Below are 23,716 nucleotides of genomic sequence, written 5' to 3'. Positions count from 1 at the left end.
TACAACCCTTGCCCTGAGGGCTAGGGGGATTTGTTATCCTCAAAGACATAATTTCCAGACCTTCCTGATAGGCTTAACAAAATGGCCGTACCGAAATTTTGATAGGAAGGATTTGAGGAAATGATAGGCGTGGAGGGGGACATTTACCCTCTGATCACTTTCGATTAATAAAAAAGCACTAGTCCTCTCAATTTCCAATCAAATGAGCCTTTTCTGAAGCTTCTACGAAAAACATTTCTATAAAAAACGTTAAATGCCCCAAAGGCATAACTTGCGATCCTTGTCCTGAGGTTATGGGGAGAAAGGTTGTCATCCTCAAAGAAATAATTTCCAGACCTTTCAACTACGTTGAACAAAATCGCTATCTGAAAATGTTGATTGGATGTGTTTGGGGAAATGGTGAGCGTGAGCGGGGGGTTAGTTACCCTCCAATCACTTTCGACTATTAAAAAGGGCACCAGTCTTCTCAATTTTCAACTGAATGAGCCCCTTTTGAAGTTTCTACGATAACGCTATCTACAAAAACCTTATATAACCCCAGGGCATAACTTACACCCTTTGCCCTGGGGGCTCTCAGGGGTTTGTCATCCTCAAATACATAATTTCCAGAACTTTCAACAACGTTGAACAAAATGACTATCTCAAAACTTTGATTGAATGTGTTTGGGGAAATGGTGGGCGTGACATGGAGGTTAGTTGTTCTTCAATCAACTTCGACTATTAAAAGGGATCTAGCCTTTTCAATTTCCAATTGAATTAGCCATTTTTGAAGTTTCTACAACAACTGCTATAACAGGCCTCCCGCTAGATTTTTTGTGAAAAATATGAACTTTATGAACTTTTGACCACAAAAATACGAACTTTATGAACTTTTGATTGCGCTTTTTATGAACCAATTATGAACCTAAATTTACGATAGGTGTACCTCAGAAACTATCCGTGGACACAAAAAGTGGCAGTTGAAGCAAACGTGTTTTTTTTTTTATCACTGGTGCACATATTCTTCTTGTTTATTTTTGTTTTGTTTTTTCGTGATTTCATTTAAATGCTTTAATTTGTATAAAAGTGGAAAAATATGACAAAATTATGACGACATTGGTTTGTTTTCCCTGCTCTGTATCCACTCACCCTCTCTGGCTGTCTCATCTTCTTCGCGCATCTTCCGGCTCGAAGCCTCGATCATACTTTGTGCGAGGCTTATTTCTACAAAGGCTTTGGCATCTATGGCGATTTTCAGCTTCTTATTAGCTTCTTGAAGAAGCCTTTCTGCTATTTGTCTCTTCTTCTTTTCAACTGACTTCTTCTCAATCAAATCTTTTTCCAGGTGTTCAATGGTCTTCTTCTCACATCGTCTTTTTTCATCGTCTTCTTCTTCTTCCTTTTTCCTTTGGACTCCTCTTCAGCTTGTCTAGATTGCTCAGCTTCCAGGTACAGTTTACAGCTCTGGCACGCATTTCGTCCCAAATTAAACAGCTCTCTGGTAATAGAGACGAACTCGCGCCTGTTCTCAAACTTCTCTAGATTGTCAGAGACTATCAGTCTCGCATTAAGCATTTTTACTTTCGTCAATGATTTTTCCTTGGTCATGATCCGTCCTGACCGGAAAAAATCACGTTCAGCGTCAGCTTTCCCATGCGAAATGCAGAGAGTTCCTTTTAATATCTTTGAAGCAAGGGGGTGGTCAGTCCTTGATGGCTTTCAGACTAAAAACCTAGTACCATAAAACATCAATCTTTGATGAAGTCATGTTCTTAGTTAAACTCGGTTCCACCTGGAGCAAGTACCATTCGTCACTGGCAGCTTCAGTATTCACACGGAAAGGCAAAAATCCAATGATTTTCACAATATCTTTTGTTCTTGTCTCAGGATTCGAATCATCCAGTCGCAGGCATCGGAAATGCAGAAGGGCACTTTGACCTAGTGATTTCTCTTCAATATGGTGGCAAGTGGCCAGGTAAGCAGTCCTGGCACAACTCCTGAAGTTCAGAGAATCAACTTTTTGTACCTTCAACAGGCATTCTTCCACGCCTCACCGCATGCTACTTTATCGGATGGAAGAAAATCTGCGCTTGAATGGGAGAGCTCCGAGAAAGTTTAAAGAAACTCTTGCACATTTGCTTCGCTTGTCCTATAGAAGAAAAAAACAGCAACCGCAAGTGCTTTCCAGCTGATGAAAAGAAAAATATGAACTTTATGAACCTTTTTTCTAAATAATGAACCATTTATTAACCTAGGTTAAAAATATGAACTTTTCTCATGATTATGAACCCAGTGAGAGGCCTGCTATAAAAACTTCATATGCTCCCAGGGCATAAATTACAACCCTTGCCCTGAGGGCTCTGGGGGGTTGTCATCCTAAAAGCCTAATTTTCAGAACTTTTAACTATGTTGAAAAATGGATATCTAAAAATTTTTTATTGTATGTGTTTGGGGAAATGGTGGGCGTGAGAGGGGGGCTAGTTACCCTCCATTCACTTTCCACTATTAAAAAGGGCACTAGCCCTGTCAATTTCCAATCGAATAAGCCCTTTTTAAAGTCTTAACGACAACGCTTTCTATAAAAACCTTATATGCCCCCAGGGCATAACTTAAAACCATGACCCTAAGGGCTGTGGAGGGAGGGTTTTCATCCTCAAAGACCTTATTTCCAGAACTTTCAACTACATTGAAGAAATTGGCTATCTCAAAATTTGATTGGATGTGTTTAGGGAAAAGGTGGGCGTGAGAGGGGGGTAAGTTGCCCTCCAATCACTTTCGACTATTAAAAAGAGCACTAGCCCTTTGAATTTCCAATCGAATGAGCCCTTTTTGAAGTTTCTACGACAGAGCTTTCACTAAAAACTTTATATGTCCCCAGGGCATAACTTATAACCCTTGCCCTGAAGACTTGTGGGGGGAGTTTCCTGCTCAAAGATACAATTTCTAAAATTTTCTACTACATTGAACAAAACGGCTATCTCAAAATTTTGATTCGATGTGTTTGGGGAAATGGTGGGCGTGGAAGGGGTGTTAGTTGCCTTCCAATCACTTTCGACTATTAAAAAAGGCACTAGCCATTTCCATTTCGAATCGAATGATCCCATTTTGAAGTTTCTACGACAACGCTTTCTATGAAAACCTTATATGCCCCCAGGGTATTACTTATAACCCTTGTCCTGAGGGCTGGGGGGGGGGGGGATGTCATCCTCAAAGACATATTTTTCAGAACTTTCAACTACGTTGAACAAAATGGCTATATCAAAATTTTGATTGGATGTGTTTGGGAAAAAGGTGGGCGGAGAGGGAGGTCAGTTGCCCTTCAATCACTTTCTACTATTAAAAAGGACACTAGCCCTTTGAATTTACAATCGAATGATCACTTTTTGTAGTTTCTACGACCACGCTTTCTATAAAAATTTTATATGTCACTAAAGCTCAGCTAAACATTTGTAACGCGTGGGCTGTGGGGGAGTGTTTTCTCCTAAAACATAGTTTCCATCTACAGATCAACAGTGTTGAACCCAAGGGCTAACTCGACATTATGATGACATGTACTGTGGAGAATGATGGGTGTGGAAGGGGTGTTAGCTGACTTCCAATCACTTTCGATTATTAAAAAGGGCACACGCCACTCCAATTTCCAATCGAATGAGCCCTTTTCGGAAGTTTCTACGACAACTCCTTCGATACGAAGTGCCCTGGTCTAAAGAAAAAAAAATAATACATTGTGCCAACATCGTTCTTTACTTAGGCAGCGCTATTGCGCTGCCTATGATAACATGATGAAGTTTTAGTAGTCAATGCTAGACAAGCTTTGTCAGCAGCTGCATCTGTCACGGCTCTCTGGATTTTCAGTAGAAAGTCCTTAGTTCCAAGAAAAACTGAGCCACTCAAGTCATGGAAGTCTTTGTAATATGGATCTCAGAAATACCTATACAAAGTTATCAAAAACTATTGTTCATACCCACCACCAATGTCGTTTCTAAGAACGGATTCCAAGCCTGATTAGATAATCAAATAGTTTTTGGTAACATACTGTAAGTAAGGAGCAACTCAGCCAAATAGTAACCGAAACTGTAAAACACGGAATTTTTATAATAATAGATATATATCAACTGAATTGGATTTTTATGCAGACTCCAAATATATAAATTTATCAAGTTTAATGTACCCATCAAAAGTTATGAGCCTGAGAAAATTTGCATGATTTTTGTGAAAGGGCGGGAACACCCTTAAAAATTCAGTTCATCTTGATAAAAATCACAGATTCGGTATATCAGAAGACCATACGGTAAGGGTTTCTACCTTCCATCTGAAAATATGTGAAATTTTGTAAGTTTTTCCAGAAGAAAGATCACGGATGCGTGTTTATTTTTTCTGTTTTATTTAAAAAAAAAAAATTACAAGGATGATCGTATCGAACTGATAGTCATATAAAATCAGGAGAGGGCTCATTCGAACGGAAATTACAGTTCTAGCTCCACATTTCGTGACCACACCGATTGGAGGGCAACTAGATTCCCCCTCCTCCCATGCTCATTTTTTACCAAAGTCATCTGGTCAAAATTTTGAAACAGCTATTTTGATCAGCGTAGTTGAAAGGTCGAGTATCATACCTCTGGAGATGACACGACCCTGCAAGTCCGTGGAGCAAACGGTAGTATGTTATGAAATTGTCTAGTCTTTACATATAGTTTTTGTTATTGGGAAGTAAACAGACATTTTTGGGGGAGAGTGAACTTCATGTGGGGGGAATTTCCTGTGGGGGGATTTTCCAAGGGGAGAATTTTCCATAGAGAGGGAAGCTGCTGAGGAAGAACTTACAAAGGGAAACTATACATTGGGGAATTTACCAGCATTCTTATACAAAATTCTTTCTATTTGATTTACTTTCTCTTTCCAAATTTAATTTTGCATATGGAGATATTCTAGGAAAACTGCCCAGAGAAAACTTTCAAAGGAGTTGCGGTTGTGCGGCGGATTTTCAGTGGGGGGAGGGGGGATTTTCCGCGGGAGAGATTCTCTATGGGGTGAATTTCACGGGGACAAACTTTCCATTGAGACAATGGGAGGGGAGACTTTCATTTTAAGTGAGTTTTCAGCAGGGATGAAATTGTCTGCGGGATGGGGGATCTAACGCGAGAGGAACTTTCCAAGGAGGAATTTTCTTGGGGGGAGGGGGGGATTTCCATGGACAGAAAAGTCGAATTTTCTAGAATTATTTGAAAAACGATCAAAAATTAAATAAAAAAAATTAATTTTTCAACTCAATCTAAGCAGCAATATTAAAATTTAAAACGAACAAAAAATATACCGTATATGAAAGCAAACCCCCCTCTTCAACACCACTCTCTTTACGCTAATTTTTACTTTTCGTCCCAATTATTTAAAAAGGGCACCTGAAACACAAGAACCGTCTAATTAAGGAGATTGTTAAAATACAAAATAAAACTTTGGCGTGAAGAGCAAAGTATTAAGGAGGAGTTATATCCCTCATGTACAGAACAATTTCTGTCCTTTTATGTTTTAGAGTTGCTCATTACTTTCAATTGAAAAGAATTTTTTTATTTAATCAATGAAAGGCTGAACCAACTCTCAGTGGAAAATATTGACATTTTGCTGATTTGAATAGCCAAAAATAGCCAGTGGCTTATTTTTCGTTTTCCTGATCCCGAGGAATTCCAAATCAGGGTTTTTGTAATATTGGTTCACATAATAGAAGTTTTTCTGTATTTTATTCAAAATTTTGGGGAAAATTGCTTTGTTATTGAATTTTGCCAAACCCTTAAGTTAATATGAGCTAAAAAAGTGATAAGAAATATCGATTATCGAATATCGAAAGTAAAAATATCGATATGTCGATGTATCGTTTAATCAAATTATCGCCCAAAACTAGCGCATCAAAGTTAGCATTTACGAGTTTCAGAAGCCACAAATATTAATCAATATATCAGTGTCGAAAAAAAAATATATGTATCTAACATTTATTATTATTATCATTACTGAGCTCGTAAAAAGGTGAGGAAAGGGGCCGTAACAAGTAGATGCCTGCTATTTCCAGAAAACAGGTGAGTGGTAAGCCGACCAACCTGATATTATCAGTAGAAGCTCTCGAAATCTGGAGAATCTTAGCATATGAAATTTAGCCCCGACTAAAAATTTCAAGAGGGTAAGGGTTAGACCTTCGGTTCAATTTTCCCCATCATGAGAGTTGGAACGAAGCAAAATTTTAGATGTTTTACAGTTACACCTGAGCCTACAAGCAAATTCTTTTCCAAATTGATTTCATGAACATTAAAAAATACCAGAAAACTTATAAGTCACTCCATTGCTGATCTCAAAATCCGTTTTGAATCACCAGAAAGAACACCAGAAACCATCAGAAAATGTTTTATGAAGCCATAACAGTTGTGACCAAAAAACAAGGTCAATCTTTACGATTTAGTTACTGAGACTACTTCGTATTTCAAACAACAGTTGTTTGAAACAACTGTTTCACTCTTAACATAGTGGAATAGTTATTTTGCCTAACCTAAACAAGTTCACAAAACAGAAATCAGACAGTTACCAAAGAATACACTACTCCAGTAATCTAAATGTTTTTATGTTTGTGTTTGCGTTTTCTGTGTCTTCATAAAAATTCTGTTTAGGTATATTTAGCATGGACAATAGAATTCAGCCAAAATTGGCTCAAAGATAATAAGTAATTACAAATTTTGCGGGGACTCAGGGAGAGGGGATCAATCTTTATTCTTAGTGAATTTGACAATCAGAAGTTTATTATTATTATTGTACATGAGATCGTAAAAATAATGGGGGGGGGGGAGGAATCGTACAAAGTTGTTCTACGTGATTTCTAGAACCAAAAGTGACCAATCTGAAACTACCAGTCAAGGGTGTATCCAAAATTTTTGTGCGGGGAGGGGGTTACAAAAAAAAGATAAAAAAACTAATCAAAAGATTTGTTTATATGTATTTTTACGAGTCAGACAAAACTTCAAGGGGGATTCAAATCCGAATCCCACCGCCCCCCCCCCCCCCCTAGATACGGCACTGCTATCAATATAAGCTCTCGAAATCCATTATTTTGCTATAATGTTGTAATTGATTTTGGAAAAATAGCATAAAAAAAAGAAATCATAAAAAAAGATAAAAAAAAAGAGATAAAAAAATAATAAGAAACACTTGATTAAAAAGTGATATTTTTAAGCATATTTTAAAAAGCTAGTTTGACATGCCTGTGGTACTGATTAGGTTTTGTTCAAGACCATGCCAATAAAATTTTCTAGTGTTCAAAACCCTCGTTGGGTCTCTGCTATTGCGGCACGGTAGCGCCTTTCACTGTAAAAAGATAAAGCGACAAAAGAGCATGTTTAATAATAGTAACTTCAAGAAATGTTGCAATTAATATCAGTGATCCTTGTCTCTGCTTCTAAACATTGTCTTTATTTAAGTTTTTTGTGTGGTGTTGATAGTTCTGTTTCTTTTAATTGCGTTGAACAACAAGTTTAACTAATATTTATCCAAGCTGATTTAAGTATCATGAACTTTTTTCTTTTCGAGGGAGGGGGGGGGGGTACAAAAAAATTTCACAAAATGCATCAAAATTTGTTTGTTTTCATTTTTGTTGCTTTTTAAAAAGTCAGACAAAAACATCAGAGGGGGGGGTTAAACCCGGTAACCCTCCCCCCTGATTAAGAATATCTATTGAAAGCCGCTTTTTTCCTTTTCTTGCTGTAAAAGTGTTCAGACTAACTTGTTTATAGTATATGGAAGATTTTCTATGGAAAAATTGAGATGTGTTTTGTCTTAACTTTCCAGACTTAGAAAGTAAATACCCTTTCCCCCTTTGTTCTATAATTAAAACTTTTTTGAAATATACTGTTTCCTGCTGACCCAAATATTTTCTTTAAAAGAATGGAAATTTCTTCCTTTTAATATTTTAACGAAACTGAAAAACAACTCCTTGATTTAAATTTTTTTAAGAAAAGAATAGAAAATGTGCTCAGCCTGATCAGGGTGTCGATTTCGGTTATTTCTCCACTAGATTTTTCGACATTCGTCAAGATTAAAAAAAAAATATGTGTGTTTTCATTTAAATTTGCCAATAAATTTGAGACATAGGGGTGGGGCTATCCCGGAGTTCTTTCCTTTCGTACCTGCATATACCTTCCCCATTCAAAAATCAAAATCTTTGCGATTTTACACTACTTCCTCATATTTCTTTTATATATGTAGTTTTTTCGCCCCAGAATTCTCGTAGGCTGTATATGCCGGGCTATTGCTTGTTTGAACGACATTATAAACCTTGTTTTATTGCCTACAAAAGGAAATTAATAACTTACAACGTCTTGAGAGCCTCTGGGGAAAACTAGCTAACTCCATTCTTACGCTTAGAAAAAACGTAGATATTAAATGAAAGCAAAGATGGTTCAAAATAATTGTAAGTAATAGTAATTTAATTTTAAAGTTAGAAGATGCTAAAGATAAACGTGTTCTCTCATTTTCATTCATTTGTTTTCATTTCATTTGCTTTCATTTCATTTAAATTGTTTCGTTCGGTTGCCTACGATCCTTAAGAATGGAGAGAAGACCCGAAACAGAAAGGGCAGAACGGTCACAGAAAGGGGTCAATTTTGAAAATTTTGGATAAAACAATTTCAATTTCTCCAAGAAGAACCTCGTTCTGGGGTATTACAAAAGTAGCTGCAATCTTCATCTTTTGAGAGAGATAAAATAGAATTGGCGTATTTTCTAAAGAGTTTATTAAAATTTCTCCTTTTAGACCAAAACTCTCCTTTTTTGTTACACCTAAATTTTTTTATCTATATACGGGGTGTCATCTCCAGAGATGGCACCCCTCCAGAGAAACAGCTTCAGGTTTGTGAATGACTCAGTTACCTTTTTGTAATTAAATTGGAACATTTAATTATACACACAATCTTAAAAAATGGAGGCAGAAAATCAGGAAACTGGTACCTCCCCTACGGGCACCATTGGTGAGCGGGCAAACAAGTTTAAGTTTTTGAAAAACAGCCTACCTGCCTAGTGGCATACTTAAGCACTGCAAATTAACTTATACTTAACTATCTTATGTGACCTTAACTACAATAAACAAAAGAATTTGGACTATTCCCCAGTGGATTTGATTTTAGGCACCCTTTGAGCAACCCAAGAAAAGATGGTTCTTCCGAATAGTCTCAGATTTGATCCAGAATTGAGACTAGTATGACGAACGCTGAAACACGATCTTGATGTTCGACAAATTTAGATAAAGCAAAATTTAAGAGAGAGGAAAGCAAATGAATGTAGAAAGCCAATACGTACCTTTAAGCGTAATCAATTCTATTTCCCGTTTTTTTGGTTTTTCGTGTTTCGTTTCTTCTTCAGATTCTATTCCCTCATCAACAAACTCTTCTTGCTGGTTTAAAGGAACTATTTTGGATCGCAAATACTAAAATAAAGTTGAAGAAACATTATTAATAATGAACAAATACATCAAGCAAATTTTCATATGGGTGAGTACAACATTAAGAATAGATTTTACAACAGTGTTTACAGCGGTAGCAGCAATCTAGTAAAGAACGAACACAGCCCATAAAAAAAAGAAGAGTCTGTAACCCCCAAAACAGGCGTCAGATTGAAACAAAAAGCACACCATTGGAATTGGCTTGACTGAAAATACTATACAGGAAACTTACAGTCCCTTGGCTTGAGCAACAAGGAAAATTACTTTTATCATAGGAAGCATCTTTTTCCTTCCCCGCAGCTAGGCAGACATTGGAACATCATAGAGCTGTTTAATACCTCATTTAAAGGAAATTTCTACATTTAGTGCCTTGTGGTACTTGTCTGTTATAGCACCGACCTCAAATTCTTCATCTAAGTAGAACCGGTTATTCTGATCATGTATGAAATTCATTTAGTTTGCGATCTGTATTGAATAAATGCGATGTGTATTACGATAAGGGGTTTTTTTCCGTTCTAATTATATAAAGAATTTGAGGTCGGCACTATAACAAATAAGAACCCGTTTAAAAAAAATTTTAACAAAAGTTTTAGAAAGGAAACCGAAGGGAAACTTGTTTTAGGATGTTTGAACATGGGACTTCAAGTCAGCAGTAATTGTCACCCCAAGTAGTTTGATGCATGTGAAAGAGATTTTGGGAGGAATGGGGTTTGTGAAAGAAGGGGGTGATTTTAAAAAATTAACTGTCATAACTGGCGATTTATTAGCGTTACCTTTCATCTTTGACAAAGAAGCCTCCTGCGTGACATCGTCAAGTTATGTCATAATTGAACTTTTAATACTTCGTCGACAAACCTCAAGTGCAGACAGGTCGTCCACATACTTCCATCGCTCTGTGTGGTCAGTCATGAGGCTATTAACCATTATAAGAAATAAAATGGAACCCATCAGAGTTCCCTGAGGCACCCCACAAAAGATAGGAAGGGATCGGAATAAACATTTTTATATTTAAGCACTTGAAAACGATTTTTTTAAAAGGAGGACTCCGTCAGCAGTTTATTTAAGAGGACATTGTGGTCAATTAGGTCGAACGCTTTCTGGAGATCAATTAATAAAAGATTCAGCCAAGTATCAGGGTTTTCAAGGTTTTTAAGAACGGTGTCAAGAAGACTAACAAGATAGTGTGAAGTAGATGTCTCCTTCAGGTTTCCAAATTGTTTTAAGTCAATAAGTTCAAGAATCTCTGCCTTTAACCAATTAGCTAGAAACCCTCGTACATTTTTGGAAAAACTGGGATTAAGGTGATTGGTCGTGCTCCAGTAGAATCGTTCACGCCTCCCTTCTTTTGGATTGGAGTATTATAGCCCAACTTCCAGCACGACGGGTAACATCCGGAATTACTAATATCATTAAAAAATACCAACAAGGTGTGTTAATAGTTTATCAGGGAATCCTTTTATTAGATCAATTGGCATATCAATGGGGCAAATACTAGTTTTTTTTTCAGTTTCTGTATTTTTTCTATTATTTGTTTCGCCGAAATTTCCGGGATTTTATTATTTGGAGTTTAAGGGATTAGCTGATTTTCCAAGAGAGGGGGAACGTTTGCACAGTGCTAGCTAGTGTTTATTAAGCTCATTTGCTGTCTATTCAGGCGGTTCATCCAGAAGAAAATCATGGTTCTTGCACGACCGACCCCCTATTTCTTTCACTTTCTTAGACCATTGCTGAGGTTTGCTCTGTTTTAAGTAATTTTATTTATTCTTACCATAACGAGAAGCAGCATGACGTATTTCTTTCTTAATTTGTTTATGGATGTTTAAGGCTTCCTCTTTCTTTCCAAGGCGAAAAATTTTTAGTTTCAAATGGATTAGTCCTTTTATTTTTATATTGGTGTAAGGTTTTTCTGAGTAACATACCTTCTTGGTAACCTCTGGGAAACAATTTTGGTAATTTGTCATTAATTTTGTTTGAAACAAACTAACCTTTGAATTAAGATTTACACACGACAAAACATTATCCCAACTCTCAGACGTAATCCAAGATCCAAAATCAAAAAGACCTTGACTTGTTATTGGCCGGAACGAAAATTCAGAAATTGAGTAATTTGTTTTGAAAACTAGTAATGGTTTCAAATGTAGCATGAAATGATAGCTACCACCAAGGGGGGGAGGGTAGTTGGAATATTGTAGAAGGTTTTAAGGTTGGTGCAAATAACATCCAAACTGGTTCTACCTTTTGTAGTACGGAAATCAACAATTTGCTTAAGCTTCTGATCATTGCACAGATAATTAAGACTTAGTTCGTTCGCTTCTCCTGCCATAAAGATGCCGGCATTTGGATACTTCGTCGTCACAAAGTCAAAACTTGCTTGTAGCCTGTCATGAAGATTACAACGAGAACAAGCATTCTGTCCGGTTGATAACTTCATTGATTACGTAATTGTAAAGTTAAAGAAAAATTACCATCTAGTAATGTCTAGGGTTAATCTAAAGCTAAAATTTAAGAACCGTAACTACCTTAAGAGAAGTTATGACGTTGGTAGACTCCAAGATGAGAATTTCAGAGAAACTTTGTCTAAAATCTGACAATGTGGAAGATGGATAAACTGATTTTAGCAAAATAGTTTGTGAAGTCACTGATGGTATCTTTGGGATGAAAGAGAGGGGTAGGGGTAGAGCCAGAGGAAACTTATGAGGTAAACTACTTTTTGGGACAATCGTGAGAAACTTGTTATCAAAAATATATATTTATCTGTGTCTAATCGTCTGATCTTTGATCTTTATCTGATCTTTGAACTATTTTAAAAACATTTCCATGAAAACCTTATTATGCCCTGGGCATAACTTACAACACCTGCTCCGGGCTCTTGGGGTGGTATTGACCCCAGAGTATTTGCTATTTGATCTTTGAACTATTTTAATAAAATGACTATCGTAAAATTTTTACCAGAAGCATTTGGGAAAAAGGGGGGGGGGGGTAGTGACCCTCCAATCACCTATGGTTCTTAAAAAGGGCACTAGAACTTCTAATTTCCAATCAAATGACCCTCCTCCGAAGGAAGATTTTCTCATTATGATCAAAATTTTTGGGACAATCGTGAGAAACTTGTTATCAAAAATATATATTTATCTGTGTCTAATCGTCGTGTTCTAGTTGCTGACAAGTTCTAAATGTAGTAATTAATGCTAGAATTTATAGAGCTTGATTCCGTCTTTTAAAAATAAGATAGTATTAGTTAAGTGAATGGACTCGTTTTTCAAGCTCAGGAAGTCTTTGCAAAAGTATAGAAGATGGAAAACCACATGGATGTCAGAAAAACGAATGGATCATGAAAGATCAAGTTCGTTTACATAAAACAGGTCTACAACAGCGAGCATTTTTAGCGTCTTATTGATCAGTATACTAGATATATAGTATCAGACAACACTGCTCACCTCCAAGAGTTCCTTTTATTCGATTTTAGGAAGTAATTCAGAGGAATATTCATTATAAACTTTCAATGGGCTGGGCAGCCTATCGTATGCCAAGCATCAGCATATTCTTTTGTATGTATTTTTTACTTTATCCACCTTATCAACTAGGCTATCTTTGTTCTATATTTCTTTAACTGTACGTTAGTAAATCGTAGTTTGTAACGGAAAAAGTGTAATCTATAGAGAGAAATAACTGGATTTCCAGATTTCATGTTGTTCAAGCTTGGTCTTCATTTCCACAAATGCTAATGCGTGTTTTTTACAATTTTAAATTATGTATCAATGTTGGTATTATAGCTGGCGAGACCAAGATGCTACCTAATAAATCAATTCATTATTTATGTATGTTGTTCAACAACTTAGCGGCTACCAAAATTGTGCCTATTTTTGGCTTAAGTTTTTAAGAAAATTTGAATTCTAAACTGAAAAATTACTGATATCATACCTGATGTAAGACTAGGGAAATCGTTCTAGATTAGTTTGTTGTTATCACGCTCCATACTCACTTTTGCTTCCTAAACCCATATTCTTGTTTTTTCTACTTGGTTTTTTGTGTTTTCAGTAAAGCAGAGCAAATCTAAAGAACACCCATATTCTTGTTTTTTCTACTTGGTTTTTGTGTTTTCAGTAAAGCAGAGCAAATCTAAAGAACATCTTAACAAAGCAACTGCAAAAGACATTCTACTTCGTGCCAAACACTATTCGCATACCTAACCTTAGGATGGCCAGTTAGTTTGTATACTGGTCCGATTCATTGCTGAAAAGCTGGCTATCTCTGTGACTTCAAAATTGTTTTTTGGACAAATTAGCATTAAATTTAGCAAAAACAAAACAAAAATGAGTGAAAAAACTTTAAATATCGATGTACAATATATGTCAACCTATTAATAGATGCCTTATTTTTTTTATTCCCATATTCACGGCGCCAGGTATTAAAGGTATTTGATATGCCGCTATTCTCTTACCTCGTACTTACACCTCGAGGTTTTAAATGTCAGTTGCACCTTCTTTTGAAGGAGTCAACAGACAGATTTGCAGGAGTAATATCCCCTGGAAGATCGTTTCAGATAGAATTTCACCACCGGAAGGAGCTGTTCCTAAAGTACTCGGTTCTTAGCATGTCCTCCTTTAGATAATTGGACCGGGCTGTGTGTTTTCGCATCTGCCTTGTCGGTTGGGCAAAGTGGAGAACAATGCGAGAGACCTCTTCTGAGGGAGACGAATTCATATACTTGGAGAAAATATCCATCGATGCTAGGTCAAAACTATCATTTAGAGGCAGGAGCAAGTCATCCGTAGAGGCGCAACGTCTACACATGACACGCATCACACATTTGCGGATGATTTGACATTACTGAATCTTTGTCAAACATCTAATACTTTGAATATTACACTCGATTCACTAATTAACAATTTAAAAAATGATCTTAACAATGTCAAACTCAATTTAAGCATACCCAAAGGCAGTTTCATGTTATTCTCTTTTTTTAAAAATATACACCCTATCAATAATTCCCTTTGCATACCAAATTTAAATACTGTTAAACTGCTTAGTGTGCAGTTGGACAATGACCTTAAATGGAATTCCCACATTTCCCACTTATCTAAGTCAGGTTGTTTTCTCCTTAAATCTTTCTCTCTTCTCAAACGTTTCTCCATATCAATCCAAAACCTTAAAATAATTTACTGTTCTTATATAAGACCCTGTCTGGAATATGCTTGCCCTGTGTGGCACCCTGGGTTGACCAAAGACCAATGTTCTAAAATTGAAAGTATTCAAAAAAGAGCAGTAAAAATTATTCTGGGGACGGCCTATACTACTTACAATGAAGGTTTGGCTAGACTTGAACTTATTACATTGGAATCACGACGTCACATCCTTACCATGAACTTTGGTCTCAAGTGCCTTAATTCTGACTATCATCGACGTTTTCTCCCTCCCTTTAAAGAAAATCCCCCGACCCTTCCTAATACAAGGCGCAATGCTCTTAGAGCTCCAAATACCCAACTGGACCTGTATCCCCAAATGTTGACCATGAGATACAAAAACTCTTTTATCACCTATTTTGTTTCCTATTTTAATAATTGATATAACTGTTCCCCTGACATCTGTTTTATTATTGATTCAATTTTTTGCTTTATGTTTATCCAGTAACATTTGTTTTCTTATGGTAATTCTGACGTGCTTATGCTAGATTTTGTGCTATTTTAGCAAATAAATCATATTCTATTCTATTCTATCTTTTGACGCGTTTTTATCTACAAATGACATGCATCTTTTGACAGGGGATATGATATAATGATTGATTGGTTTTTTAAACTGATCTCCTGAAATGACGTCAGTTATACTTTTTAAGTGACACCATATATGGTAGATGCACTACAATAAATGACGTCATATTAAAACTTAAATCACATGAAAACATAAGATGTCGTTTGCAATGACGTCATTTGTACCATATAAAAGGATGCATAATGTCAATTCACCTCAGTAGATTATAAGATTTTAAAGATGAACATGCAATCCAATTGTTTTAACATTCTTAACTTCAGCAACCAGTGGCAAAGAGACAAGGAGGAAGACCCAAATGAGCTTTGCAGTATCCCTGTTTATAAAATTCCAAGAAAATTGAAGATAAAATATGACCTGACAACTGGTAGAGCGATGGATGTTTTTGAAGTCGTGGGTCAACAAAGTAAACCTGACCATTCCAATGAATCTCTAAGAGACAGTGTATACGCTACGCCAAATGGTTTAAAAACTGATGAGAAAACGGGTGGGAAATCAGTAGCTTTGGATTTTGATAATTTATTAACAGTACCACCGGGCTTTGAAAAAGGTATGGAATTTGAATTGACTACATTAATGAAATCTATTCAGAATGAATATAAATCTCAAGAAGAATCTGAGATGCGAAAAACAGCCAGCATAGCCAGGAATATAACGACTGAAGGTAAAACTAAGGATTCAGAGGATTCAAAACTTCACTTGGCACTTCCAAAGATTCCTATAGAAAACCCAACATTATGGGCTGAAGCCGTTAATATCAGCGAAGCTGTCGATTTTGACAGTATGGTTCCAAACCCTGCATTCAAATGGAAGTTCGAGCTTGACATCTTTCAAAAACAGGCTATTATTAAATTGGAGAAAGGTGAAAGTGTTCTTATCGCTGCTCATACATCTGCAGGGAAAACAGTAGTTGCTGAGTATGCTATTGCTTTATCTCAGAGGCATATGATGAAGACATTTTACACTTCACCTATCAAAGCCTTGTCCAACCAGAAATTTAGAGACTTTAAAAGTACTTTTCAAGACGTCGGGATTATAACAGGAGATGTCCAGATCAATCCAAAGGCGAGTTGTGTTATAATGACGACCGAGATTTTAAGATCTATGTTGTATAATGGACAAGGTTCAGTTCAAGACCTAGAATGGGTCATATTTGATGAAGTTCATTACATGAACGATTCTGAACGAGGTGTCGTATACGAAGAAGTCTTAGTTCTTTTACCAGACCACGTGGGAATCATTATGCTGAGTGCTACTGTTCCTAACACCTTGGAATTTGCGTCATGGGTTGGCAAGACAAAGAAAAGAAAGATGTATGTTATTAGCACACCAAAGAGGCCTGTACCTTTGGAACATTATTTATATACGGGACAATCTAGGAAATCACAGGAGCATAAATTCCTTATTTTGGGAGCTGAGGGAACTCTGCTGCATAAAGGCTATTTAGATGCTGTAGAAGCAAAGAAACCGAAAGAGAAAGTCCTTGCTCAACAGAAAGACACTGGAAAAGGGGCTCCTGGAGTAGGTAGACGAAATCATGATCAAAGACGCAATGAAAAAGAAGGCAACAGCGTTAAAAAAGTAACAGCTACTGCTGCTTTTACTCCAAAATGGGGAAAACAACAACAAAAAAACCTTATTGATCATCTTCGTTCCGAAGATAAGCTTCCAGTCATTTGTTTTACTTTGTCAAGGAGCAAATGCGATGAAAATGCAGAAATGTTGAGTTCTGTTGACAACTTGACAACGGCAGAAGAAAAAGGTGCTATTTCCCAGTTCTTGAACAAATGCCTGGACAAACTCAAAGGCTCAGATAAAAATCTTCCACAGGTTATCCAAATGTCCGGTTGGTTAAAGCAAGGAATCGGTGTCCATCACAGTGGAATATTGCCAATTTTAAAAGAAGTTGTTGAAATGCTGTTCCAAGATGGGAAGGTTAAGGTGCTCTTTGCAACTGAGACTTTTGCAATGGGAATAAATATGCCTGCTCGCTCAGTAGTTTTTGACGATGTCATGAAACATGACGAAAAAGGTCGAAGACAATTGCTACCTTCTGAATATATCCAGATGGCTGGACGTGCTGGAAGACGAGGTTTAGATTCTACTGGCACTGTTCTAATATTATGTAAAGACAGTGTGCCTCAATTGGAAAGTCTTCATAAAATGATGCTTGGAAAACCTCAAAAATTAGAATCGCAGTTTCGTGTGACTTATTCGATGATATTGAATTTAATGAGGGGCAAACAACTAAGAGTTCAAGATATGATGAAACTAAGCTTTGGGGAGGTTCATTCCCGCTCAAAAACCGAAGAACTTGAAAAGAAAATGAAACAAAAGAGAAACATAAGAGACAACCTCCCAAAACTTGACTGTAGCACTTGTTCAGATATTGAAAGCTTTTATAAGGCGGCTAGACAGTATCTTAAGAAAAAAACTGAAGTGTATAAGGAAGTTTTACACCCCCAAGCAAGTAAGGCACTGAAACCTGGACGTTTTTTAGCAGTTATCGACGATGAATGTGTTTTAAAAGTTGGTCTTCTTCTTGATGTCAATACACTTTCTAAAGAACCCATTTTTAAGACTTTAGTCCTCCGTGGAAGCAACAACCAAACAAAATCTGCCCTACCGTCAAAAATGGTAGCTCTTGTAAAAGAGACTACATATTTTGTTCCACATATTCGGGGCGGTGACGTTTTACCTTTGAAGTTAGATGACATTGTAGATGTTACCGACTTGACCGTAAAAACAGATTGCAAGGCCGTATTAAGTGACTTTGAAGCTAAAAAAACAATAAGATCGAATGATTATTCTTCTAGTTCTGCGTTTGCTAAAGCAGTTGATGCCTTATTAATGATCTCAAAAGATCCCAATTTCAATAATCTTAATCTTGTAGATAATTTAAAACTGAAAACCTTTGACATGGTTTCGCGAATAAAGGAGCTACAAAAACTCAAGCCAAAACATGACGATTTCCTGTGTTGCTTGTGCTCGTCTTTTGATGATCATTTGAATTTCACTTGTGTCAACATGCAAGTGCGAGAAGACTACGATCATCTAAAGTACCTCACTTCGGACGAGTGTCTTGATAAATCACCGGAATATGTTGCAAAATTGAATGTACTGAAATCTTTCAAGTATGTTAATACAGACAATATAGTTCAACTGAAGGGACAGGTAGCGTGCAGCATCGGAAAACAAGAATTAATTTTGACCGAGTTATTATTCCGCAATATTTTGACAGATTTACCTGAAGAAGATATTGCAGCATTACTGTCATGTTTAGTTTTCAATCAAAAAACTGAGAAGGAGCCAAACCTAACTCCTTCTCAAAAGGAAACTATAGATCGTATTCAAGAGATAGCGAGGGACATTGGTAAAACTCAAAAACACTGCGGTTTACAAGAAGATGTTGATGACTATGCTGATCAGTTTCAATTTGGCCTAGTCGAGGTGGTTTACAAATGGACGATGGGTGTGCCATTTAGAGAAATTATAGAACTGACTGACGTCCAAGAAGGCTCGATAGTAAGAGTGATACAGCAGCTTGTAGAGACTTTAAAGGATCTTCGTGAAGCCGCTCAAATCATTGGTAATCCAACACTTGACAGTAAGATGGAGGCTGCTTTAACTAAAATAAAGCGTGATATCGTTTTCCAAGGAAGTCTTTACTTAGAGTGAACTTCGTAGTTAGTAACTGGTATACATTTTGAGATTTTTTTTGTATCTTGAAAAAAGGAGACTATAGTGAGCTTGGGCTTCCTTTTACAGTTAGCCTGAAATTTGTATGTCTCCAATTTTATACCTGGTAAAATAAACCATATGTTTCTTATTTTCTATAAAGAATTGATTAGTATCTAGTAAGGTTTTACTTTATTTTATGAACTCCGGTAGATGCTTTCTAATTTCCTAAGGGAAAGTCAGTGGAATGCAAGAGTGTAAGATGTAAAATTTTTCGCCTTAGAAATATTCTTTTAAATTTCAGCAGACCTTAGGATCAAATTGATTAATTTTACGTGTTTATACTCATAGTATTTTCACAGTTACATAAAGTATCACAACATAAGAATCTATATTACTAGAACAGGGAATTTTTCGTGAAGCTAGCTAACCCATTCCCGATTTGTTGGCATTATTTATTTTCTAGTCTTGTTCTTCTATTATAATCCTCACGAAGGACTACATTGTCAATGAGACCTTGCTGGTTGCCAATAAGCATCGGCACTGTTTCGGTTTTCATTTCTGTTTCTGCTTTTGTCTAACCTGTTACTGTTTCTGTTTTTCAAAGAAACAGAACAGAAACCAAAAACAGGGGATCTGTTATTATATATATATATATATATATATATATATATATATATATATATATATATATATATATATATATATATATATATATATATATATATATATATATATATATATATATATATATCACGCACTTCAAATTTGGCGGGATTTTCTATTGCAGCACACATTTCAAACTACCACAATAACTAAACTAGCGCAGGTACGATGTTCACTCGACTACGGCTTGATGCCGACTGACCTGCTGAGCGCGTGAATGCACAGATGGCGCGCTACTCCCCCACTACACGCACTGTGACCAATCGGAGGTTAGTTTCTGAATTGCCCTCATATATTTATATTTATATCGGCGCGTACAAACAGCTCCTCTCATTTGATCTGCCATCAGCGGTACAATTACCCTGGAACACGTATTTTGGCAGAAACTTTCTCAAAATGCCTTTGAAACCAACTTGAGACTTCGAAACCTATTTTTAATTCCTAAAAACATCTAATAATAACATTACACCACTTAACTACCGGTTTTCATGTATGTGTTGGAATAAATTAATTTAAAATTAGTTTCTCCAAAATTAGTGTTCCAACGTTGAAGCCAAGTTTCGCGTCCAAGAGAAATCTGACTTGTCTACCCGTGAAAAGATCTGACTTCGCTTATGTTTATATCTGCCAAAACGTTCTCCGGAGCACTCGCACCCCGGTCCGGGTTTTTATAATGGGTGAGATAGAGAATGATCATACTGCTAATTATATAAACTGTGCTTAAAACAAACAGAAATTACTCCATATATAAGGAGGACTACCCCTTCCTTACCCCAAGCTATTAACGCTTAAGTCTTTAAGTTTTTCAAAACACTTCTCACTCAAATTAACAGCCCTTGTGTTTGAGCAGTATTCCTTAAAAAATCGTGACAAAAAGTCAAACTTTAGCGTAAAGAGTGAAGGTTGAAAAATAAATGCAGTAGTCTCCCCTCATATACGAAATATTTATGTTCGTTTTAAGTTTCAATACTGCTACTCACTTTCAGTCGAAAAAATTAGTTTCTTGTTTAATTTCTAACCGTTTTTAAAACCGTGCCAGGAAACCCCCTTCCCTCGTGTGAACTTCACCCAAAAATTTTCTTCTCCATGGACAATCCTCCCTCCTCAGAAAATTCCCCGAAAAAAAATGCCCGCGAATTTCCGAATAACAAATACTATTTGTGAACAATGGGCAAATTCCGCAACTTACAGCCCTTTTCCCAGAGGTTACGTGGGGAATTGTCATCCCCAAAGGCATAGTTGTTGAACATTTCAACTATGCTGAATTGAATGGCTACTTCAAAATTATGATCTAATGTCTTTGGGGGAAAAGTGATCTGGAAGGGGAGGGCTAGTTGCCCACCAATCTTTTTGGTAACCTAAAAAGGGAACTAGACATTTCAATTTCCGTTCGAATGAGCCTTTCCGAATCTCTATGGACCATTGATTCGATACAATTACCCCTGGGAAAACAAAAAACAACAACAAAAAGCAAAAAAAAAACAACAGTCAAAAACAAACAAGCAAACGTCCGTGATTTCTCTTCTGGCAAAGAATACAAAATTCAACATTTTTGTACATAGGTCCTTGAAACCTCTACAGCAAGATTCTCAGATATGCTGAATCTGATGGTATGGCTTTCACTAAGATCGCTTGACTTTTTGGGGTGTATCCCTCTTCTTTTAAAAATCATGCAAATATTCTCGGGCTCCTATCTATTGATGGGTAACATTAAGCAATGAATTTTATATATTCGGAATCAACATAAAAATAGAACTCCCTTGATGTGCCAATTTTTGCAAAAATTTCGCTTTTCACAGTTTCGGTTACTATTCGACCATGTTGCTATTTACAGTTCGATACCACGAACTGTTCAAAACAACGAAAAATATGAAGTTTCATTTTAAATCAGTCTAAAAATGGTGGTAACTAGTCTAATTGTATATTACAAGTTGCAGATATTATATACAATTGTATAATTGTATATATTATGAATTATGATAATTTGTAAATATTCGCTTTTATAAATTATGTTTTTCAGGTTTTATCTATCTTAATTAAGCACTGAAAACCTGTTGTAAATGTCAGCCCAAATGATCTGTTAATTTCTTCATTTATTTACATTTACCTAGTCCTCATGTTCCTTTTAATAAGTTCTTTTTTCTACTAGTTCCTTGTTTCTTGTTCATCTTTTTCTCTTGTTCCTTGTTCCTCTTGTTCCTTTCCTTTGTCATGTCTGGCCGATTCAATATAAAACATTGTCATCAAAAGAGGACAAGTCACTGATTCTCTAATGCTATCAACAGGCATAGCAGAGCTATTAATATTATATGGTGCATCTAAAGCGGCTTTCACTCTATGTGCGTAATTTCCTATGCTGGGTGTTAAGTTACGGTACGTTAAGTATAAGAATTCACACTAAAACAAATTGTTTTGCCCTAGCCTAACGTAAAAATCAATAAAACCATCAAAATCATCGTGTAAGATCATCCTAAGCAAACAATTCAGAATTAAAAATGTGGTAGGGAGATGGAAATTCACCGTCTGATCAAGCGTGAAAAACTTTCCAGGATAAGTTTATTGATTTATTGTTAAAATTTAATAGCTGCTCATCCAAAAAAATCCATTTTATTGCTAAATCCATTTTATGTTGACTTTTTCGTATAGTAGCAAAGTTTACGTAACAACAAATTATATTTAGAGCAAGAGTTAGCTGCCTTTGTTATCAAGTTTGCTCCATAAGATTACATCACGTAACGTTAAGCCAAGTTATGCTAATGTGAAAGGTAATGCGACGCAGTGTGAAAGCACCATCACACGTGGATGCGTTTTGATTCCTAGAAAACAGTACTTACATCCAAGTCCGACAGGGCGGTAGGAGCCGTCATATCCTGTTCGGGCTTCTTATCGCTTTCTTCAACTATATCTTTGTTCTCCAGGGCTGTGGAAGCATCATTTTCCCAGATGGCTTTCGCATCTTTCTTATGAGCCTCTAGATATTCGGCAAATTTGGGGTCATTTTTCGCCTGAAATACAAGAAACTATAAAAACAACAACGATAAATATACTAGTCAAATGCTAATGAAGTAAATAGATATTTTATAGATATGATATGATATGTACATATTATATTATAGTTTGCGTACCCACCAAACTGTTGTTTTTTGTTGTGTTTTTTTTTTGTGTGTTTGTTTCGTCACCAATCACCATTTTTTAAGGCCATGTTAAAAAAAAGAGATATGGTGCAGATCTCCGTTTCTTGGCCCTTTAGTCAGGAAGTGCCATGGAAGGTTGGGGGCCAGCTACCCTGTGCTTTAACACAGCTTTCCCGTTTAACTTACCTGGATTTCTCCAAGTACCCATTTGGAACTGGGTCGACTCTGGCTAAGCCTACAGAGTCATACCACCGACCTTCGTCCCAAACCAAATAATCAGCATACTTTAGACCAGGGATCGCCAACCCGAATGGTTTTGTGAACCACTAGGGGAATTATTCATCACTTCGCGGACCACTTACAAAATAATATATACTCCTATTAGATTTACATGTAATACGGTCATTTTTTAGAGAAAAATTTAAAAATAATGCGTTATTATTACCGTGTTTGCTTTTATTCTTACGTGCAGAAATGGACAAAATAATAATAATTAAGCGAATTTTCGCTTGAAACTGAAAGTCTGTCCTGCTCTATAATCAATCAACTATTCGTATTAAGGAATGGTCAGTGCGTCACTGAGGTCCCTCATCCCTGTAACCATAATCGGGGGTAAATCATACCCAACGGAAACTACTTTCCGCAATATTTGACCACTTCCTGCTCGATCTAGGAGCCAATAGTACGTGTATTCCCATGCTAGTCCATGCTGATTTGGATCTTACACCTGTTGTTCTTCTGCCATCGACCAGTGAGGAGTTATTGCAAGCTAATGAGTAAAATTTGCACCGTAGAGATACATACCGAATAAACCAGCCAAAACCGGTGCTTATGGTGCTTGTCCGCTGCAAACTCGCCCTCACTGTAAGCACAACTGTTGTTCATAATATCTATAGTATATTGTCTAGTAAAGCCTTTTTGAAATTAATATTTAAAACATGCCAAAGTTAGGATTTAGCTCCACTGCGGTTTAAAAGAAAATTCTTGGCTAATTCTAGGACAAGTTTGGATATGCTACACCAAT

The 23,716-nt window shown here is 36.5% G+C and overlaps 1 protein-coding gene and 1 pseudogene across 1 annotated transcript in view; one reads left to right on the top strand and one right to left on the bottom strand.

Moving 5' to 3' along the window:
* The window catches only part of LOC148947579 (putative RNA-binding protein 19), a 191,742-nt gene that overhangs the window by 122,063 nt on the left and 45,963 nt on the right, over nucleotides 1-23,716 (bottom strand). Inside the window, exons 4-5 of the mRNA XM_089095315.1 lie at nucleotides 22,393-22,563; nucleotides 9,307-9,433 (exon numbers count right to left, since the gene is read on the bottom strand). Of these exons, the coding sequence (XP_088951441.1) occupies nucleotides 9,307-9,433; nucleotides 22,393-22,563 (298 nt within the window). The remainder of the gene's footprint in view (nucleotides 1-9,306; nucleotides 9,434-22,392; nucleotides 22,564-23,716) is intronic.
* On the top strand, nucleotides 15,437-18,892 carry LOC148947581 (superkiller complex protein 2 pseudogene; annotated as a pseudogene).

This window comes from Artemia sp. Qi Xiang Cuo, chromosome 10, assembly GCF_049724085.1.
Source record: "Artemia sp. Qi Xiang Cuo chromosome 10, ASM4972408v1, whole genome shotgun sequence".
Taxonomy (NCBI): domain Eukaryota; kingdom Metazoa; phylum Arthropoda; class Branchiopoda; order Anostraca; family Artemiidae; genus Artemia; species Artemia sp. Qi Xiang Cuo.
Note: the sequence above shows the minus strand (reverse complement) of the source record. Positions and strands in the feature narration are given on the sequence as shown.